Here is a 22,978-nt window from a genome sequence, read left to right on the forward strand (position 1 = left end):
GTCATACCTGTGGAAGTGAAACGAGGCATTACAAAATTCACACAATACATGAACCATAAGTGAGAAATGCTTTATCAAAAAAAAAAAAAAATGGTTGGTGGCCCAACATATAGATATTTATATGTATATATTTATATATATAATGATAAAAATCAGCTTGCATGAGGGTCATAGTTCTATCTACTTCGAAGTTATATCACACATACTATAAGCAATTTACAGAATTTGTCAAGTTTGCATATACAGGAATTGCGAAATGAATTAAAATACATTGAAATATAGAACGCTCGAAATGTATTTATATAAACCTCCCAGGAATGACAGGGATTGGCCGTAATCAGCATTTGCCACCATTGAACAAGAACCATAATCAAGAAAAAGGAGAAAAATCCAAGGAAAAAAAAAGGGGAAAATTAAAAAAAAAATTTCTTTTCTTATTTCTGATTTAAAATAATGTTCTCCTTGTTGCCTCGCAGTGTTGGTAATTTTGTTCTTGGCCCCAAACGGGGGTTTTCGTTTGATGACAGTTTATATTCTGAAGTCTTTTGATCTCTGTTTGCTTCCTGCAGATAACGGGTCCTTTCGTAGGGAATCAATGGTATCCGTAGTAAATATTTACTATCCCCATCGCATTCAGGCCAACCCCTGAGCAGTCAGCAAGATGATGCTTTAAGCAGCCGCAAGAAAAGGAAAAAAAGAAAAAAAAAAAGATCTTGCTGGTAGAAAACATCCTATCACTGCACACTAATTCTCTTGAAAGAAAAGATCAATGACTCGCCCAAGAAACTATTATGAACAAAGCGTGTGATAGCCTCTTCGTTTAAGCTTCTGGAAGCAGGCGTCCTTGGGTAGGAAATTAGAGTACAGTGGGTACAGGGTGGTGCTTGGAGTTTAGGGTCAACTTTGCTGTCCGCTCCGTAGATTTTACAGGCGATTTGCTCTTTGCTTTAAGAAGAGAAAGTGATATTGGAAAAAAGTCAGCACTTTAGACTAAAGCAAAGCACCCTTCACAAAGCCACAAACAAGAAGCAGGACAGAAAGCCCGTGGCTTGTAGCTATCCTCGCACCTGCGGAAGAAGTTATAAGATATTCGCTCATCTTGAAGATATCCAACGCTCCTTATTAGGCTGTTTTAAACACACACACATATATATTTAATTAGCTCGCCAGCTTGGCTCTGGTGCCCATGAATGTCTTGGCATGCACTGCAAACAACAACACATACAAAGTATTTCAGTCCCGGGAAGTTCGTCTTGTTTGTTTTGTCTGTTTTCAAACAATGCCATTCCACAGGTGGGGACACCGGAGGGATGAATCCACAACCAACTCTTCCCTGCCCCTGCCCTGCCTGGAGGGAACCTTTCAGGACCATTCCCTAGAGTCATGGGGTTTGTTCCTGTCTTGGTACCTACAACCACGCCCCCTGGCTGCTGTCGGGGCATTTCCTTTTAGAGGAAGATCTTTCTCAGCTTTTAGCCTTGAAATCTGAGGACAGGTTAGTGCTATCTATCAAGAACTAGACATTTTTAAAGGGCTTGGAGAACGAGGGAAAGGATTATATTGTATTTTTGCAATTTTTCTTCAATTAGACAAATTTCATCTGATACGTTTCTACTTCTAAATGACGTATGAAGTACCTTTATTAGTAAGAAAACAAGAATGGACTCAGGCTCAAAGCATTTTTCATTCTTCTTTTCTAATTGGAGAAAACTTAAGTGGGTGTGAAGGACGTAAAGGTAGAGAAATTCAACCCTTTGGCTATTTTGGCTAAATCGCTCTCAGGTCCACAATGGCAATGCTAAAGACCGAGAAACACACGTGGTGTCAAAAGGTCGCTGCAGGGTCAAGGTTTGGGGGCCTCGAGGTGCCCCATGTCGCTGTTTGGCGTTAAGGTTCTTTAACGCTGGCTCTGATTCACCTTGGTTTGGCAGGCGAGCCACACACTTAATGCCCCATCCCCTCCCAGAAACCTAGTGACTGAAGGCCCATTGGTGGCGATGGGTCCCCGGAGAGTGTCCCTGCTCTGAAGGCGGGAGCTAAGGTTCAAAAATGCAGAAGCGACAGTGCAGTCCGCGGGCGGCTCGCGGTGCGAAGACCGCGCCCGCACGGTCTGTGCGGGGAGCGGCGGCATCGCAGCCCGCCCCGCCGAGCGCCTGCTCTGTTCTCTTCCGAGCAGAGACTCTTCCCCAGGGGATTCGGTTTTTGAAAAAGGAAAAAAAAAAATCAATTACACGGCTCCTTAAGTAGCCGATGGCACCTGACACAAAGTATGTCCATCTGCTATTGAAAAACGTTTAAAAATGCTAAAAGCAATAAAATGAGGTAGAATGATTCACTTTGAAAAACGCATTTCGGGAAATAACAGTTTCCTCATCGCACAGGCGGTTTGGCTCAAATGTGCTGAAACTGTGTATTAACCTTCCCCTTTCTCCAGTCACCGGCCCTTCATGGCAAACCCAAGACCCCATCATTCCTAGGAGGTATGAGGGAACAGCTACCTCGCTTTGACCCAACGTGTCCTACCACACTATGTCCAGCATGTGCAAGTTAAAACAAAATTTACGTGAGCAGTTTGGTTGGAAAGAATCTAATTACACAGCGTAAAGAATATTTTAAGGCGACTAAACTCCGAACTGCCATCTTCCAGGCAATGTGGCCTTGTCACATAGCCCTGTCCGCCCAGACCATTCGTCTGCGCTAGGCGCATGCATTTCCTAGCCTATTTTTAGTAAATGGAATGTATTTATCGGGACAAGTAAAAAGTTTTTCTTTCCTGCACAGTGAATTCTAACGCAAATCTCCAATCGTCTTTTCTTTCTATAGTTCATTTATGACTTGAACGAAGAGATATGTACTCCTTTATCTTTGGAATCCCAAAGACTTAGTGAAATCTGAGAATCTAAAATGCTATATAATTTGTCCTGCGTAATTTGAACAAATAATCATCACAGCCATTTTCATTCAAATGTACATTATTTTGAATGTAACAGTAATCTGAATATACATGTGTTTATCAAACATGCTACAGTCTATTCCACAGAAAGTTTAAATCATTTATTTATTTTTTTGTAAAAACAATTTTTTTTTTTTTTTAAAAACATCCTGCTCTATTCTCATGGTTACAGGTAGTTTTTTTTTTTTTTTTTTGGTGACTGAGAACCACGATGGCATCAGGCGTCTTGAGCTCTAATTTTCTCTGCTGCCACTCACTTCTAAGATCCCGAATAAGATGCCCACTTCTTCCACGTGTTTAAAATGAGCATAATGGCTCTTTGAGCATTACCGTTTTTTCTTTTTATACCAGCATGCCAGACATTGTGTTGGAATAGGATCACCTGTTCTGCTTTATTTGGCCCAGCCCAGGCGGCAGACCTGTCATCCCTCTAACACGACATTGAGTTTAAGCAACTCTTGCCCTCGGATAACCTGCCGTTGACTGTGTCCGCTCCCGCCAGCCTGTCTGCTCTGAGCGGCAGCAACGTTCTGGTCTTGCCTCTCCTATGGGTCTGGCATGGCTTCCACTGACCTGTGATTCATTATATTCCTAGCTCGTCTCACGGATTCCACTGTAAGCTCGTTAGAGGCAAGAGGTGAAATTTCAGCAATTATTGTTCATTACTCTCAACGTCGAAAACAATGCCTTGCAAATTTTTAAGTGTTTGGCCCCCGACGCAAAATACCCTGTGAAGAAGAAAAGGAGATGCTCTTCTCCAAATGATGAGATGGCCGTGTAGAGATGACTGTGTCCCCCGACGGCCGGATGAGGGGTAGCCTGATGGACCTTCGACTTCTACTTAATAACGATGCCCTTCGTTTGTTTTCTTTACGCTTCAAGATTTTCACAGTGCTCCCTCAGGTGTAATTCCCTTGCCTTTGTAAAGCAGGGAAGGTATTTTCTCCATTTTGCAAATGGAAAAGTCTAAGAAGTCTCAGACGTCCAAGGAGCGTAGGAGCGCGGCCTCCCATTTTCTACCCTTTTTTGTACCTGATGCCATAGCCAGTCACATCGCCGTCCCCAAGATGTGGAGGGCAAGCGTTCCTCAAGAGAGTGTCTGTGACAAAGGAGAGTCTGGCCAACAAGAAATATGAAAAAAACAACAACAACAACAAAAAAACCCACCTCAAATATTTTATCTTCACTAAATTATTACCTTAGGGAACAACAGAAAATTCCATCTATTTCTTTAAAAAAGACAAAGCAATAAAACCATCACGACACAGCAGCGGAGACGGTGGCCCGCCCAGCGATCAGGTAGAGACGGGGTACAGTTACACTGCCCTGTCACGAGCATCTGCCACGGACAGCTACGTCACCACCCACTGAACTCAGCTCAGCTTCCCGGCCTGGGAGGCCCTGCCCGGCCCTGTCCTCTTTCTGTCACCACATGGAGGAACGTGGCTCCCCTCAGTGCCTCCCTTCCGAAGCCATTCCATCTGTGGCACTATGTCTTCTCCACCGTACCTACGACCATGAGGCTAGAAGGCTCTTTAATGACACTGTCCCCCTGCCTCCTGCGAAGGTCAGTGTCCAAAACGACAGAACTGGACTGGGCATCTACTGTGCCTGGGAAGACACGGTAGGCATTCGGTGCGCGTCGCCTTACTCCGTCCTCTCTACGGCCCTGGAGACTCCACCTACGGACCAGGAAAATGTGACTCAGTGACCTGCAGTGACTGCCCCTAGGTTCCAGGGATGACAGGCAGGAAAGCGAAGGGACAGGAACAGTCCAGTCACTTGGAATATAGACCAGCTCCTTTGTGAAACTCCCTGAGGCAAGTGACCTGGCCCCATCGTCGCCACGTCTGTCAAATCAGGATGCGAAGCTGTTGCTTACACGTGCGCTGATCTTTCCAGAGAAAATGCACTGGCTACAACACGCTTCAGGGAAAAGAATCGTTTGATACAAAACTTCTTTTCCCCAACTCTGAGCTAAGAAATACTGAATATAAAAACGTCATCAGCCTCTCAGTTTTCCTAGACATTTCTAGTAAGTAAAGTTTGCTCTGCTCCTAAAAGTGTACCAACTGTCATAATATTTTGAACTTTTCATATAGACTTTTAGAGCTTAAAGTTTCTTCCAAATTCATTTAGATGTTTCAGCGAGAGGTGGCTCCGCCATTATTCTTACATGTCTTCTTTCTAAGAACTTCGCTTTTCCAAGCTTTTCATTCAAATTTGACAGCCTGGGACCAAGAAAGGTTAAGTGCACCAGGAGTGAGTAGCAGGGAGAGAGACAACCAGAGCATCTGTCTTCCAAGAAAGTTCACCTGAACAGGGTATGAGCATTTCATTCAAAGAACTAAGATGAGCGTCGAGACGTGCTCTAAATTTATCCCATCTAAATGTTACCAGCTCTTCAAATACCCACTTTCCCTGGGCTGTGACTCTGATGGCTTAATTTTGTATGGAAGTACAATGCGTAGTTGGTTTAGCTTTGGGGAACAGTCATAATTCATGGCAGCTGTCTGTAGATAGGGGTACGATTCTTGATAGGTTTTCTCTTCTTCTTCTTCTTTTTCTTCTTCTTTTTTTTTTTTTTTTTTGTTTGAGTATCCAGTAGAATCCAAAGAAGCAAAAAAGGAAAGGAAACAATTTCTCTCACGCCGAGGCTCTGTGGTCTGACTTTAGAACCTTTATGTAAAAAAGGTGAAGACTAGCGATGCTTATCGAATGAACAAACCTAAAAATGGAAATCCTCCGATAATAGAAGAAGCAACAATCCAGCATTTTTTTTTTTGTCTGTGAAGCAGCTTAGCTTCTGGAGAATGGAGTATCAATACAGCCAGGAACAGACCAGCCTTCGACATAGTTCTCTTTCATTGCAGAGTACAGATGCCAGCTTTAAGGAATAAAAACAGCTGGCAAGAGAATCTGAGCTAGTTTTTAATGTAATTTTTATTCGGGTTCGTACAGACTAAGTTACTATTTAAGAGGAAAAGTCAAATAATAGGAGGATTTTAGCCTATAATTTTTTGAAAAGAATATCTTTTTTTTTTTTCGTTTAGAATTCGTATGGATCCAGTGCCAATTTCTTCCAGACATCCCTCCCGTTTTGACCCAATACATAAATCGCCTGTTTCATTGGGCCCTGGCATGCTGGCAGCCACTGCACATTTCCTCTCCTGCTTCCCCTCCCTAGGGAATCGCACACCTCCATTCTAGTTCTGAGGGCTCCTGTCGCTCAGGGAAAAAAGTGCAGTTACCCACGTGCACGAGGTCTCAGCGACAAGGTGCGTGGGGATACCCTGTTCACCTCGGAATGTTCCAGACTCTCTTGCAACCGAGTCCTCTACAAACAAACTCTCTACAAGCAAGTCCCTGTAGACCTTGTGGTTTCCGCTTTTCACAGTTAGCTCATAAACAGGTGCTCGAAAGCGATCCTGCCTCCCGCTTGCAGTCATGCATGATGAAACAGCTCCTTTTCGCTGTCCTTCACTCGCCCAGGTGACAAGCGATCTGGGCGCAAACAGCATGATGATGATGATGATGATGCGAATATAGCGGCTCATATTTCCTGAGCATTTGTTGTTTCTTTACCTCTGATGGTGATCGTGAAGTTGCTATGATCGTTCTGCCGACTGAGGAACTTTGTGGAGAGAGGCGCGTGCGTACTTCTCAGCTAGTAAGTGGTGCAGCGGCCGTTCAAAACCAGTTCTGTCTGACTACAGATTTGCGTCATAATTTCATCTGGCAATTCTGCATACCTGAGAACTATACTTTCTCAATCTGCTTATTAAAAATATATGGAAATACGAGTGGCTTTGATGAAATAAGAGAGAGGATAATATAAATTAGTGGAAAACGCAATAAAATGTTTTCGAAGGATGAAGTTTTAATACCACTTGTATTTCACGACTGGTCTAATGCATATTTAAGACTAATTTATTATTAGCACTACATTTACAGGTATGTAAATAAATGCTGCTAAGGTACTTGAAACTATTTGCTCATGGAGCTTAAATATGCCTCCCGCATGTATGTTTTCATTATTAATCAGCCAACTCTTTATGCATAATACGAAGGCAGATATTAATCCTCACCCTGTTGGAATGATTATAGATTCCATATTAGGGATTTGCACACACGTGTGCTTTGTTGCACCGATAACATGGTTGAAAAGTGACAAATTTGTCCAAGGGCTTAAATGAGCACATTCAACTAGGGGAATGGAGTGGAAGAAATTGTCAGGACACCAACGGGTAATGGCTTTGCTTCAGGGATCGTGACGCTGGGGCACTTGTCCCAGGGGAGACAGGATAGCTGGCCCTGAGGGAAGAGGCTGATACAGAGCACACTACAGCTAGAATTACCGACTACTGAGCGAAGAGGTAAGAAAGATGGATGTTGGCGTTTGAGCGCTCACTCCCTGATTGGTGGGGTGAAGGCCCGCCCCACCCACACTTCCGGCACTTTGTCATAAATCCCCATCTCCGACTTCATCGGGGGAGAATGTCTCATCGAAGAAGAAAGCATATCTTGTATTTTAGAGAAATGGACTCAAAGTCAAGAAATAGAAGTAAAAGACAGAGAAGGAAAGAAACGTAGCTGGAATGTGTGATTTCAGTTTTCGCACATCTTACATGAATTGAAAAAGATAAAAGCCATCATCTTACTTTATACGTACAGTAATTTGCCTAAATTAAAAAAAATAATTTTAATCCTTCAACGGCGTTTGTTTTTGAGGAAAAAATTATTCGAGGACCTAATGCTATATGATATAGAAGAACATCAATTATATAGCTTCAGATAACACACTTGTTTTAACACAAGGAAAATGTCTTAAGACATTGACCATATATTTTCCAAGTTTGAGCCAATGGTTTGACCCCTTCATCTGGCTATTTCGAAATTATCTGAATTAGAATATTTTGTATATTATTTTCTTACCCACAAGAATTAAGCAATTAACAGAGATAATTGAAGCAAGATTTTTGAAATCCATAGTCTACTTATCAAAGAATGATAAGTAGTTGCCAAAGACTGTTCATCAACATTTCTAGACATAATGCGTTATGAAATATAATTTAATATAAATGAATATTATTGTTGTCATGGATATGTAATGAGGGGTGGTCCGAGTGTTATTTTCTAATCTTTTCTCTCCATTAATACAAAAATGGTCTGGGGTTGTTTTCTTAAAGATTGACCAATTTCATAAAAAATCATGTGTCTCCTTAGCAGTGTATTATCCTCGTAAGTGTTTTGCACTGTACATAAGCCAAAACTTAACATTCAATACCCAAACATCTATTCAATTCTAATTCTGTGCCAAGCACAGTGCTAGACACTTTAATAACACCAAAAAGATCGAGACACAATTTGTGTTTTCAAAACCTTCATCTTTTCAGATCGTTGGAAATAGAATGAGTTTTTATAATCTAAAGTCTCTTTTTTTCTATTTAGCTGTGATTCTACTGCTTGTTCCTTAAATGTAGCGTTTTTCAGATTAACTCTTTACAACACTAAGAGGAGAGAGAAAATGGCCTTCATAGCAAATAAATGTGTTTATGCAGAAAAATTAAATATTTTCTAAATGGCCGAAGAAGATGCTGCTAAGAATGTATGTACAATGGAGACTTCTCAATAAAACAAGAAAAAAAAAAATAAGTCCCGTAATAGACCCCCTCACTGAAGAGTGCTTGAGATTTTTATATTTTGAAATTTGGAGTATCTGACTGCATTATTTAATCTTCACTAAAATTCTTGTGTCTGCGAAGATAATAAATTTGCTTAATTCATTTCTTATTTTTAGTTTTTCAATAGCTCCATAGTGGTAGGCTTCACAGAAATTGTAATTCTAACTCCTAGCTTTTACAATTTAATTCAAGCCCCGAGAGCATAACCTGTATCAGGTCTGTTTTATGCATATGGGATTCTGCATTCATGCAAAAATGCTCTCTCAGACTTTTCTGAAGCAGTCATATTAAATAAAACACAATGATCATTTATACATATTCCGGTGTATTGATTTTCCTTGACTCTCTCTATGACTGCACTGTTGCTGATGACTTTGCTCTCCCTGTGAATTGGGGGCCAAATGAGTCATACTACTGAGAGGAAAAATGATGGGATGATCTTTTATTTATGGACTTTATATGTGCTTGATTTGTTTAATCAATGTAAATTTATCGAGCACACTCGTTATGTTTAGAAAAACAGAAAGGATAATTGATGGTCAGATTCTCCACCCAGCTCCCAGGAAATAAGGTATAATGTTTTTAATTTCAATGTTACTAGTAATTTCTGAGTATACCACTTTCATCATAATACTTACAATATACACATGTCCATGTGTGTATATTTTTAATTTGCCATGAGCTCCAGAGTCACACAACACCATTATTTTACTTTGCCTTTCTTTGATTTTTTTATTTGAGTACATTTTATTTTATTTTTTTTCTCTCTCTGGAGCTATTATTTTAAATCTGGGAAATTTTAAATAATGCCCTCCTTCTCCTTATAACAAAAATAACAAATTATCATTGTATAAATGTTACCAATACAAACGAAATAATCAAATAATTAAAAATCATAACTTATCTTGACTTTTGATATACGTTTTCATATATTTTTTCTTGTCGTTTTTCTATGCACCTATCTCAGATTGATTTAAGGTTTCGCAGTCTATATTTTTTCGTTTGAAAGTTTTGCACCCTGTACTTTTTTCGCATTCAATTTTACATAGAGTCTTCTCAAATTTCATTAAATTTCTTTGAAAACATGATTCTGGAAGCTGCTTAGTATTAAATGTTTTATGGCTTTAACACATTCATTAGGTGACCACCCTACTCTGGGCCATCTCGCTAGTGCCAGCGATGGGAAGACCCCTGTCACGGGCACCCCGTTCGTGGGTCTGGGTCCTCCCGATGACCCATCTTGGAATTTCCTCTCAGGAGCATCACTTCTGGGACAAATGGCCCACACAGCCTGAAGCCCTGTGCCTGATCTTTCCTGCCAAACTTTCCTCCAGAACCAATTCAAGTAGTAATACAGCAGGATGCCTGAGTCGCTGTAACCTTGGTGATAGGTGTTGATTTAAAAAACTTTTGCCCAGATTATATGTGTCAAATTTTAAAAAATGACGAGGGTTTTGACTGGGACTGCATCAAGTCCACACTTTTGAAAAACTTGACATATTTACAATACTGAGATTGCCCATTCAAAAAAGTAGAATGTTTACTCCTTTATTCAAAATCTTAACAGTGTTCTAATGCTCTTCATATTCATACTACTTGTTTGTTACTGTCTTTGGAAAAAACACTAGATATTTTATACTTCTTTTGTTGTTACTATTGATGATTATATATTATGTCCCAAATATTTTTTATTTGGGTATTGCTGTCATATAGAGAATTGATTTCACTTTATATCTTTATCTTGTCTTTATTGATATTATATGATCAACTTTTGATATTTAGAGTAGATTACATAATAGCATCTGTAAAAATGACACTTCTTAACTATTAGACACAGATATTTCCTTGTCTGTTGCATCATCTTTTGGTTACATTTCATTAAATTAAACAAATATTTTTAAATTATGTGTAAGTAAAATGCTATCTCATTTGCATTTTTTATAACTGTAAACCTTCAAAGCCTCAGGCCTCTGATTTTTATGCTCATCTTTCTATATCTGATGTTCTTTTCTACTTAGTTCTTTAATCAGAGTTCATTTGAATATATATCATAAATTGTGATTATACGTTTCCTTTTGTCATTTATTAATTAAACGAGTCCTTCCTCGATTATTATATTTTTTAATTCATCAGATATTATTTTACATAATTTCAGAGATTTCCGGGCTTCTTGTTTTCTTTCATCTCGATTCATATTGATGTTCCTTAATTACCCTCTTAAATCATGGTTATTTAAATACATACTTTCATATCCGATGGGTAAAAAAGAGAACTAACAATCGCTGAGCTTGCCCAGGTGCCAGCTTTGTTCTTATGTCACTTATTGCTGAAAATGACCCTTGGGACAGACTTATTACTACCTCAGTTTTATAAATAAGGACCCTGAGTTTCAGAGAGATTTCAACCCAGCGGGTAAGGAGTTACTCTCGCAATCATCTGTGTGCCCGCTCACCACCAGAGGCCGTGCCTCCTCATCACGGGGCTCTAAATCCAATATTTTCACTTGTTTATGTTTTTAGATGTATCTAACATTGTTTTATGATTTAAAAAATTCCAAGGGTCTTTTTCGCAAGCTCGAATTTCGTTCAGATAGCAGCCGGTTTGTATAAACGCGGCCTCCAAATACATATGGTTTATCTGGGTCGCACAGCTCAGATTCTTAAAAATCATTTGGAATTTTATCGTGTTTTATAATAAAGATCTAGTTATGACTTTGGGCAAGGCAGCCGGTTGGTTACGTGGTACGGTTATATAGGGGGAAAATCGGTCATCAATCAATGGCACTGTGACCGAAGGAAAAAAAAAAGTTCTGAAATTATAAACAATAAAACAGAACTCAGAAACGAAGGCCTGGGCTCCCTTCTGTAACTCATCACCTGCACGCACCCAGCAAAGAAAATATTTGCCAAGATTGGTGCAGAGCATCCATCCTCATCATGTCACTGCCGCTAGTCACAACACAGGAGCACACGCAGGAACAGTCGCACTAACCCAGCAAGTAGCTGGCACTGACCGAGGCCTGGGCAGGTGCCAGGCTGTCTCTATAATTTCATTTAATCCTCAAAATGAGGAAACGGAGACATACACAGCCACGAGTGATGGGGACGCGATGTGACAGTCTCCCTCCCTAACCGCTGCACCCGCTGCCTCTACTGGGGAGCAGGGGTGGAGGGCCGAAGGGGCATCTTCCTGGGCATTTCCACTCTTTGCAGTGGAGAGGAAGGCAATGGGTGACCTCAGTGTTCCTTGGGAGAAGGACCCTTTACCTTTCTTTTAGGACCTGCGTTACCTTGACCGACAGAGTGAAGTCTTTCCAGTGACTTATCGGCCCTTTGGTCGTCTACCCAGAGAGCCACTCCTGGCAGCTTTGTGAAATCTTTAGAGACAAGCTCTTAGGACATCGGCAAACTCTGCTTCGTGTCCCCTCAACGACAGAGCTCCCGGTCATCGCAAGCGAACCTTAGTTTGGCCATTCAAGCACTGGAAAGCTTTTCCAGCCTAGAGCTGGGTCTTGATTTTGGAGACCCTGCTAGGTACTAAATTTCAGTGCGTTAAGTTAAATACGGTTTGAGGGGGAATTTGGCCGATATAGACTATTAATTTACATAATTCTGGTTCAAACGTCTCTAGCAGATTCCTTGGCCCATGTTATCCAAAGCACTGCCTCCAATCTACTTTTCATCTTATTCGTAGACACTCGATTTACACAGCAGCCATTTAACTGATAGAATTACAATGATCAAACTAATTTAACCAGCGTAAGCAGCCAAGTTGGATCATTTAAACCAAAATCAACATTAAGGTCTGAATTACATGTCCGCTTTCCACCTGGATGCAGTGCATCGTATCCTCATATTTTAAGTCGGGGAGACGGTCTCCTGCAAGCCCCTCGGCCTCTCATCTCCCTCCCCACCGGCTTCGACTTCTGTTTTAAGATCATTCCTGCTAAGTCTGGCCACTCTAGGAAAGCTGCCATGTTTATCAGCAGCAGAGGCGCTTCGGGGAGCTCTTGGCTTCGAGCAGCTGTAGCAGCAGCTGCCTCTCAATGCTCGGATTCACATCGTGGAGGAAACAGAATAGCCAGATTTCGGAGTTTGGAGAATCAGTATTCCTGCTGAGGGACTCGAGGCTCCGCGCGTAAACATCACTACACCTTCACTGCGGCCAGTTTCTCCCAAGTGCCGGCTGCTGATCACAGGAGTGAACAGGGCAGCCTCGCAACGTCCATCCAAGGACTGGGGGAAAAAATAATGCAAAAGACCAGCTCCTAAAGGATATTCTGTAGGCTCAGTCTCTCTCTCTCTCTGTCTCTCTCTCTCTCTCTCTCTCTCACACACACACACATTTCACAGTAAATGATAAAAACCTTTTTTCCTCACTCGTAAGAACTTTTTAGAGTTGACAATCCTCATAATTTACTGCACATAAAAATGCCTGTTTCTGGTTCTAGACTCCGAGATTTTGATCCAATAGGTGCTGCCTGAAGTCCTGGAACACGAATTTTTGAGCAGCGCTTGGAAGGAGAGTCTGGCTTGGTCGTCTGCACTATACACTTTGAGAAACAGTAATTACGAGCCTTGATCAGGCTGGGACAGTGGCAATAGGATTTGTGCAAATATAAGAAAAAGAAGATAAAACAAAGACACCTTGTGGCCATATTTTCCTTCCCTTCCCCAAACACGAGCTGCACTTGCTGGTGGCGCTTAGAGAAGGCACACGCGAGCCGCGGCCAAGAAGCTCTTGTGTGGGTGACCGACTGTCCTGCTTTGCCTGCGACCGAGAGGTTCCCCATGGGACTTCCAGCACCGAGAGGAAAGCCCCGGGAAAACAAAAATGACAAAACAGGGCCCACCAACAGATGGCTTCAGAGTAAGTGCCAACAAGTTGCTCTGGAGGCTTGAGCGAAGAAACCGCCAGTTCTAAGACAGTAGGGGAAAAGCTTTATGAAAGAACTCGTGTTTGAGTCGGGGCTCAGCCAACAGGGAAAGACCTGCACAAACAAAACAGCATCTGCAAAGTCACAGAGGTGAGAAAGCGTCTGAAAACATTCAGGAAATGCCATTTGGGAAGGCGATGTGTGAGGGTCGGGGGCCCGGGAGAAACAGGCCTGACGTCAGACCGTGAAAGTTGGGGAAGGTGCTTTGGGAAAAGCATCGCTGAACACTTGCTCTGCTGTGGTCCATTCCTCGTGTTAGTAATGAGACAGGCACAGCGTTAGGAGCTGTCGGAACAGATGCGAAAGTGCGAGGGGGCCTGTGCTGGGAACTACACCTGTGCAGGTGGAACAGAAAAGATGCAGGTGATGCAGGAGCTCAAGGACATTCCGAAGAGACGGGAGGGTGGAAGGACGGATTCCTTGTGACAACTGAATGAAGAAGAGGCCACGAGAACATTGTCGAGGTTTCTGTAAGACCTGTGATTGTGACGATGTCTGTTATTAAAAGAATTTGGGAACATTTGTTTCTTTGGTGAAAAAGCTAAGTTAATAAATTCAGTTTCGAATACCTGAGTTTAGGGGCCTGACCCGGATATCTCTTGCTGTGAAACAAATGACCCTAAAACCTAGAGCCTTAAAACGATAACTCATTATCCTCTCCCAGGAGCCTGTGTGTCGCCTGGCTCAGCTGGGCAGTGCTAGCTTGGGACCTCTCAGAGCTGCAATGGGGCTGAGGTTAAAGGCTGGTGGGCTCGGCTTTGCCCAGGAAGCTGCCTTAAGGGAGCTGCACTCCTGAAATGGTGGCTGGCTTCTACGAGGCCACAGCAGAAGCTCCCAGGCCTCTTAAAAGCTGGGTCTCAAATGGGCACAGCACTCGCATAAATAACATTATTTCTTCATGTCTCGTTGTCAAAGTGGTCACAGGCCAGCCCAGGCCTGGGGGCCTGGGGAGAAGAGGTGCCACATCTCCGTGGGCGGAGGGGTCAGCAATGTGCAGCCGCCTCTGCTCTGCTACAGTGCTTACGGGACATACACGTGGAGAAATGTCGAGAACAACAGTGAATCCTAGTCTGGCTCTCCAGAAAGAAATCAGAATTAGAAACGTAAATGGATGGAGAGTGAATAAACGAGTGAATAAATAAAGCATGGGTATTGAAATCAGCTTTATTTGAATATAACCTGAAAAAAATATAAAGCAAAATTATAAATCAGGATAGGGGTATTACAGCGAATATAATATGTAAATATCTATCCCAGGTACTGTATTTTATACCGTAATTGTGCAAGCATAGAAACTTACACACGAATGGAATGGGTGTCCGGGCCACCCCAGCTTCTGAATTAGAAGTTGGAAAATATTGTTAAATGTATATAAAATAGTTTCCAGTGTTTACTGGTAGAAAAAAATAGAAATGAAACATTTCGATATATTTCAGATTAATCTTTGCCATAAGCAGATAACGTTTCGTGAACGTGGCTTTTAATGAATCTGGCTCCCATGAGTCAGCTTTCCTTACTTCTTTTTATCCTGACGAGTGAGGCCAGTAGTAGGGTGGAGAATGAGCAGTTTTTATTTGAAAATTGCTAGAGGTTACCATTTAGCTCCAATCACAATACTAAAAAAGAGATATTAAAAGAAAATTGCTATTTTTAGAGGACATAGTTGAATCAAAAGTAAATAGTTTAGAAAGAGACAGAACACTATTCCATGCTTAGGATCCTTCGCTGGGCTAGGCAATCTGTTTGATTTTATTCCACAGCATGGATTTCTGCTATGTAGCTGGGAATATTCTATGTAGGCTAATAATTTCACCTTTACGACTTAGCGTTCTCACTAATTAGGTCGTAAGCTGTCTGCTGAGGCTAGTCTGTAATTTTACACCTTGTGTCTGGCTTCTTCCCTTAATAGCATGAAAGGGACAGGGGCAATGAATCCGAAGATATTAAATCTTGATCGAATATGACTATAAAATTATGATCATGAGCTGCATCTATACGTGTGCTATGTATGAATACGCATCTATACAAGTATATACATGTACAGATCTATGTTCTAGCTATGGTTGGTTCTTTAATTTGGAAAACAAAAGAGCTGATAAAGAGGAAACAGACAAAGCCACGCAAATTGAGCTTTAGACGGCAAGGAACCTACACATCAGACTGACATTAACTGCTAGGACCAAGGCATGCTGGGACAGTCGTTCACCTGCATTTAAAGGCAGCACAAACTCACCGCGACCTTTAGCCCAGCTCTCTACAAACCCTATCCGTGAGCACGCGAAGCAGAAGGAGGAAACCTAGGCTGGGACACGTCACTTTAAAAGGATTGTTCGCAAGAAGAGATTTAAAGATATATGTAAGGTAAGACGCAAGAAGACACATACACGTATATAATTATCCTGATGAAATAACTAGATTTTAACCACCTAATGGCTAGAGAGTCCTTGCATTTAGCAATGTAATTTTCCGTTACCAATTGCAGTAGCGATAATTTCTCAGCGCGAAACTGTGAAGGGAAAACCTTAAAGAATGATGACGATTTTTGTGCCCTCTTCACCCCATAACGCTACGTCACGTGTCTGAGCCAAACGCAGGACAGCGGCAGAGCCTGTGAGGCACCATTCATTCCAAGAAGCCTTTCGCCCACGTGGAGGCTGACACTCCGGCGAGCGTCCATTGGCTGAACGATCGCATAAATTAATGCTATTCGGAACAGCTTTAACTTGCACAGCTGACTTCAGAAATGTGTGACTAAGCTTCCAAATTGGCACCAAAGGCACATTTGCAGGAGCCGCCTTATCTCTGCACCACTTACTGCCTTTCATCCCTCATCCCTCCTCGCTTCCTGCCATTATCATCTTCCCTGTCATCACAGGCAGCTGAAGTCTCTCCTTCAGAATCAAAGGCCCTTGGAGGACAGGCCCGCTGAAAGCTACGGGCGGCTGCCAACGGGGCGCGTTTCTTTCATTTACATTTTGATTAAGTGAAAGTCTCTTAATTTGGGTCATTATCGATAGATAAATCTGTAGAGAAAATGAACATGCATCTATAATGCGACCGACATCACGTGATTTATTATTCTTATCGTGCGTAAATACAGAAGGGGGGGGCGGTGAAAAAAAGTAAGTCCAGCTTTTAGTTCCCCTGGACAGGGAGCACTGCCAGCGACTCACGGGGCAGGTGACATCCTCCGTGGAGGCCAGCCCGGGCTCTCCCGAGTCTCGCCTCATCATTCTTTGCACTGAACTAGGTCTCCGATCTTAAAACCCGTCATGCATACACAGATCTGTCTCCTGCACCTGACCGGCTCTCCTGGGAGCGACTGCGAGTGGGAAGACGAAGGGCCCAAACGGGTGTCCATACCTGATTGTGGACTTTGTTCAGGGATTCTGGCTACCGCCTGCGGGCTGGACGTGGCGCGCGCTCGCTGGCTGGCGGAGCCGTGGCCGCCGGGGACCGCCGCCGACGCGTTCTTGCGGGGCTTGGTGTCCTGCAGCCACATGGGCGAGGCCTCGAAAGCCTGCATCCTGCGCGCGTGGCTGCTGGCGGCGACGCGCAGGTAGGCCTGCGCCTTGTACTCCTGCAGCTCCCCGTAGTTGGCGTCCGTCACCCGGCACTCGTACAGGCCTTCGTCCTTTTTCCTCACTTTGGAAATCTGAAGCTTGTGAGAGATGTCATTGCCTTGGACTTTCACTGTCTGGAAAATTGCAGGTGAAAAATAAAGGTTACATCAATGGTTACAGCCACAGCTGTCAAGGCCGCCGGCGTGAAAAGGCCCTCACGGTGGCAGTCGGGGGCCTCGCAGGCGCCCCGAAGTCCGCTCTGAAGGTCTCACTCGTCCTCGTCTGCGACAACCGGCTGCACCGACCCGGGATGATTAGGCGCCAGAGTCCGCCGGCCACGTGGTCGCATCCCCCAGGCTGCGGGAGCAGCTCCGGCACTGCCCAGTGGCCGGGTGGGCCCCGGCCTGGTTAGCTCGGCTGAACGAAGTACCTGTCTCCAGAGGCCACGTCGGGAGTTTACACAGCCTTTCTCTCCGCTTGGGGCTATGACTCTGAGAGGTCACAGAAGTATTTTGTTGGTCGTTGTGACCAAGGAATTTAAGTGAGAATGTGCTTTTATATCGGAGTGGCTAGTAAAGGTACCGACAAAATAAACGTGGATATTAATGATTTTTCTTCTCAAATTTTTGGCGCACTCTGACTTATCGTCCAGGGGTGGCATAGCTCGGGGTGCACATTAATGTCACCCGAGTCTTAGGGTGCAGAGTACATACTCCCTGCCACTATAGGATCTTTACATTACTGGAACTTGAAATTAACACTGGTTGATATTCAAAATTGAAACTGGCTTTCTTATTTCTCCTAATAAGTTTTATGCCAGATTAATAGCAAAATTATACATACGATTGTGTTTAATACATGACATTCTATATCATATTATCTATATCCATAAGCATCTTTATCAGAACAGTTAGATTGGATATACATTATATATTATCCACGACTGACTGAATGATAAGATTTCATAAGACATTCAGGATTTAAGGATCTGGATGATTTTGAAAGAAAGAGAAAACAAATGAAGGTGACAGAGTTATTCTGCTCCTCCACTGTACTTTCAAATGGCCATAAATGGTTAAGAAAACTTGGGGGTTCCTCCATTTTTCACATATAGAGTTGTATACACAAATAGTTTTCAACATTGGAACCATAACCATAAGTACGTGTGTGAATGGAAAATTACATATAAATATACTACTATAACTATAATGGAAATTAATAGCTTCACGTGTATTCTGTGTCTTCAGGGGGTGAGGCTCAAATTGGTATTTTATAAAAGCTCTCCTGGGAACTCTAAGGTAACAATTGCTGTTTTAGGACGTATGTTCAAGGTCATACAGTGGTAAACTGGGAAGTAATTACTTTCTATCTCAATTTGTATCTAGAACTCTTTTTTTGCTAGATTTTTTGAACTATCAGTACAGATACTACTGTGAGCAGTTGTATCCATGATTATGATTATGTATCTGATCGTATTGCTCCCCTAGGTCAGGATGTTGGAGGCTGTTTTCATTGCTGATCTTTGGAGGTATGGCCGGTGAAAAGTGAAAGCTGACTCATTGATAAATAGTCTATCCAACTATACGTGTGTATGAAAAGTAAAATGTTTAAGAAAAATATTGTTAACAATTGCTTCTGCCAATAAAGTTTTACTAGCATTGTCTGAAAACATCAGTTTGCGTGACATAAGAATAATTTAATTGAAATATTATAAAAAGTCTATGAGTTTATGAATATAAATTGGAGTTTCTGGTTTATATCTTATTTTTTGTTTGACATATGCTTCCGTTTTGAGATTATGCAGTTGAGTTACAGAATTTGAATCTACTAGAACAATATACTTTTACAGTTCTAGTTAACTCTAGCCTTATACCACTTGACGCTGTTGTAAAAGCCTCAGAATAACTTCCTTTTTAAATGTAGGTCATTAGATTTTTGTCATATGCTTATTTTTTGTAATATATATGTAATATATATGCTTAGCGGGTCTCCTTTCTTATTATACAACTTTCATTTCTAGTAATGGAAACATTTACTAATTATCAACAAATTATTCAGCTCTATTAACATAAAGTGATTCCATCTGGCTTCATTTAAGTCAAGTGTTGTAAAAAAATAACTTTTATGTTTTTCTAATTTAACACACAATTATGAAAAGTAATAACCCGTGGGGTAGAAATGCATCTCTACAGTTTCAATAGGTGAACCTCTTCCAGTTATGTTATGACTATGCTGGCTTTTGGTTTTAGCCTTCTGTGATTTTGAACACTGGCATTAGAAATACAGTACACATATTAGGAATAGTAGTGAAAACGGAAGTTTTCATCACAACTTCAACATCCTGTGTGATGCTTTAATTTTGTTTTCTGCCTAGGAAGATTTTCCTACGTAAGTTTTACTTCTCGTTACAGGATAATTATTTCCATAACTTCGAACGGATATTAGCATCGCAGCTCTTAACTCTTAAGATTTATATAACTGCTAAACAGGCAAGAAAAAAGGGTCGCAAACCCTTCATGATAGCAAAATGATTCTCTACTAATGTTTAAATATTTCGGCGATTAATATACATCATTTTATTGTACCGACTCTAAATCGGCTTGCACTTTGATGCACCCAGTGAGGTAAGAAAGAGACACCGGTTCTCCTGCGTTTGCAAAATCGCCTTTTTTTCCAGGGACAATAAGTTAAAAGGCTTTTAAAACCCTCAAATGCATTGATTTTTGCGTTGGGCCTGCCTGGCAGCTGACAAGGGCATGCGCCCCCTGCCGCCCGTCCCCGTGATACTCACGCTGATCTTGGTCCCGTCGTTGTCCGGGTCTCGGTCGGGCACGAGCTCCACCTGCGGGAGAGGGAGGCGCGCGCTCAGGTGGGGACCCGGACGGTCCCAGCCAGGGCGCGCGCGGCCGCGCGGAGCCTCTGCGCGAGCCCGAGCCCGAGCCCGCGGCGCTGCCCGCGCGCTTCCGCGGGGCGGTTCGGGAGAGCGCGGAGGAGCGCGGGCCCGCGGGGCTGGCGACGCCGAGGCCACCGCCGCGCGGGGGCGCTGGCCGGCCGCGCGCCGCGAGGTCGGGACTCGGCGCCGGGAGGCAGGGACTCGGGAGGGCGGCGCGGGCGCGCGTGCGGGGCAAGTTGGCGGGGACGACGTTCCGCGTCTTTGGCCCGACTGCGTCCCTTCCCCGCGGCCTCGCGGACACGTTCTTGCTCCCGACCCGATTGCCCTGACGTGTCCGTGGCCTCTTTTGCCGAGCTGTGTCTGCAGTGTCCGCCCCGACCCCCTTTCCCTGCTCCCTCCCGCCCTCGCCTCTCCTCCGCCCTTCGCCCCTCCCTTCTCCACCCCTCCCGCCCCCTCCTCCCCCACCTCAGTTCCATAAATTCTTTCTTCCTCCGTCACTCCTTCTCTTTACCTCCTCAGCTTCCTGACGCTGCCTCCACTTCAAAGATAACATATCTGCCGGCCACAGATGTGGGGAACGGAATTCTCCCGCCCCCCAGTCCACCTCCACCCCGCCGGCCCAGAAAGGGGCCAGCGAGTGTCCCGGGATGGCGCATCCGCACAGGAGTGCCCCCGTGGACGCGTCGACAGTAGCCACTGCCGAAAGGAGGAGGCTGTCCCCAGCTTTCCCCAGAAAGACTCGACAGAACGTCCTCCTCGATTTTAACCTAGAGTCACCGGGCCACGCACCGGCTCACTCGCCGGGCGTCACTCGCGCCAAGAGAGCCGGCGGCTCCCAAGGGGCGCGCGAGCACCGCGTTGGGCTGGACACCCGGCGGACGGAGGGAGAGCGTGGGACGGACGCAGGGGGCGTGCGGGCGACGCGACTCCGCTACCTGCGCACCCGCCACCTCGGCCCCGGGCTCCAGGTCCTCGGGCCCCCGCAGGAACCACCACTGGATCTCCAGGTATACGGAGGCGGAGCCGCTCTGGAAAGCGCACGACATCTCCACATTCTGCCCCTCGGTCGCGGTCACGTTCCGCGGAAACTCGGTAAATTTTGCTGTAAAACAGAAACGCGTCCTTTTAGAATATCTAAAATGAGAGCTCGCTACATTTTTCTTGGACTTAAACATTCAAGGACGAACTCCCTCTGTGACGTCCCGCACTTCGGCTTCCCGACCCCTTTTCCTCTGTCTCTTTCCTGTCCTATTTGTGTCACGCCAATAACTCCTCCTATTAGCCAAACTGCCGGTTAGAAGCAGATACCTTTTGTCAGATTGCAGTAGTCCCCCAAATTTACTGGGGGATTTTAGTGGGGTGCGTTTTAGACAAATCCGTCAAGCTGATGTATGAGGAGAGCCTCTTGCCTTCCAAGTTCCTGAACAATCTGTGATAATTGGATATTTCATGTAATAGACAACGGATCATGATTACCTGTCAAAATGCACATTCCTGATCTAGAAAAACAATTATTAGCAATTGTGATTCAAACGCTACAGCAGCGAAACAAACTGCACAATTTCTGAGCTGTGAACATTTCTCTCCGAATCCACCTCCATACTTGCCCCAGACAAGCCCCTGCATTGTAAACTGGCGTGCAGCACGGGATGCGAGAATCACATACTTGGACTTAGTTCGGATCAAAGATTGAGTTGAAGTCACTAGAGATATTTTTTTTCAATCTTTTCATCACCAGCCCCGACCCTCCTAGTTTGCAAGATTCATGGAGTCATGAGAAAACTTGCAAAAATAAGATGTGCTCTTTTTCTCCCGAGGCATTTCTTTAATATGGAATGCTCCGGATGGTCGCTTATCTTGTATAAGGGACAGTTTGGAAAGAGCCGATGATTCCCAAAAAGTGGTGTCAGAGAGATGTGTGGTTGTTGGGGGGGGGGAGCACAGTGCACACTCACGGAGAAGAAGGCCGAAGGGGCTGCAAGACTGGCTCAGGGTGGATGCACCTTCCCCCACTTTAAAAAGAGAGACCGTCGGAAAAGAGACCTTTTCACGAATGTTATGAAATCCCTAATGACCGCCATTGAAATGGAACTGGATTTATACTTAGAGGAGACGGGAGATGCGCAGAAGACATTCTGATGGGGGAGAGAAAAGGCTCATTTGTTCCGGCGGGAAGGAGGAGGAGGGCGTCCGTGCTCCAGAAGGGATGCAGTCTGGCCGCAGGGTCGAGATCTGTTCGTGGTGCTGAAGCGAGCTCTGCAGCCTGCGAAGTCCCGAACAACTGGATTCGACAGGCTGCTGCGGCTGCTTGGAATGCAAGCCGTGCCTTGTCATGGGTCCTCGAGGAGCCTGTCCTTTGATAAGCACGCATGCAAACGGAGTCACAGGACCCGGGCAAAGGGAAGTCTAAGCCCGCGCTGCCTGGCTCGAGCAGGAGCACTGGCGGAGGAGAGTCCCTGTTTGTTTGCGATGATTATGTATGCATGAGTGGTTACCCTGTGCATGCACACAGAAGGCACGCGTGCGCGCACACGCACACACGCGCACACACAAACGCACACACACACACACACACATCCGTGTTTGTGCTCACTGAGGAACCCACCTCACTGTCAGGCACCAACTAGATTTGCTCTCAAATCTAGCATGCCTACTATTTCATAAACTTTAAAGAAAAAGGCCAGACAGAACACTATTCCAATGTTACTCGCTAGGAATCTCAACATCTGCCTGCCTGGCCACACGCACACCACACACACAGGCACGCACACACACACAGGCACACACACATCATCACACACGCACACGCGCACACGCACACAAGCCCTGCAAGCAGATGTATACATATTTGCCAGTGAGCACAGACTTACCTTGGGAAGAAAGCCCCGGCTGTACATACGAAACGGAAAAGAAAACAAATCCAACATACGCCAAAAAGATCCCCATCAT

The 22,978-nt window shown here is 44.1% G+C and overlaps 1 protein-coding gene across 2 annotated transcripts; it reads right to left on the reverse strand.

Annotated features, from left to right (window-relative positions):
- Positions 1–856: 856 nt before the first annotated feature.
- VSTM2A (V-set and transmembrane domain containing 2A) lies at positions 857–22,978 on the reverse strand. Of its 2 annotated transcripts, none has more exons than XM_039861955.1 (5): positions 22,900–22,978; positions 20,965–21,131; positions 19,928–19,978; positions 16,937–17,270; positions 857–945 (listed from the first exon to the last, which is right to left on the reverse strand). In XM_039861955.1, exons 1-5 carry the CDS (start codon positions 22,976–22,978, stop codon positions 857–859), a joined length of 720 nt encoding a protein of 239 aa, XP_039717889.1. The 2 variants fall into 2 exon arrangements, with proteins under 2 accessions (XP_039717889.1, XP_039717898.1); XM_039861964.1 differs by having other exon boundaries at positions 883–1,067.

This window comes from Pteropus medius, unplaced genomic scaffold (genome assembly GCF_902729225.1).
Source record: "Pteropus medius unplaced genomic scaffold, Ma_sr-lr_union100, whole genome shotgun sequence".
Taxonomy (NCBI): domain Eukaryota; kingdom Metazoa; phylum Chordata; class Mammalia; order Chiroptera; family Pteropodidae; genus Pteropus; species Pteropus medius.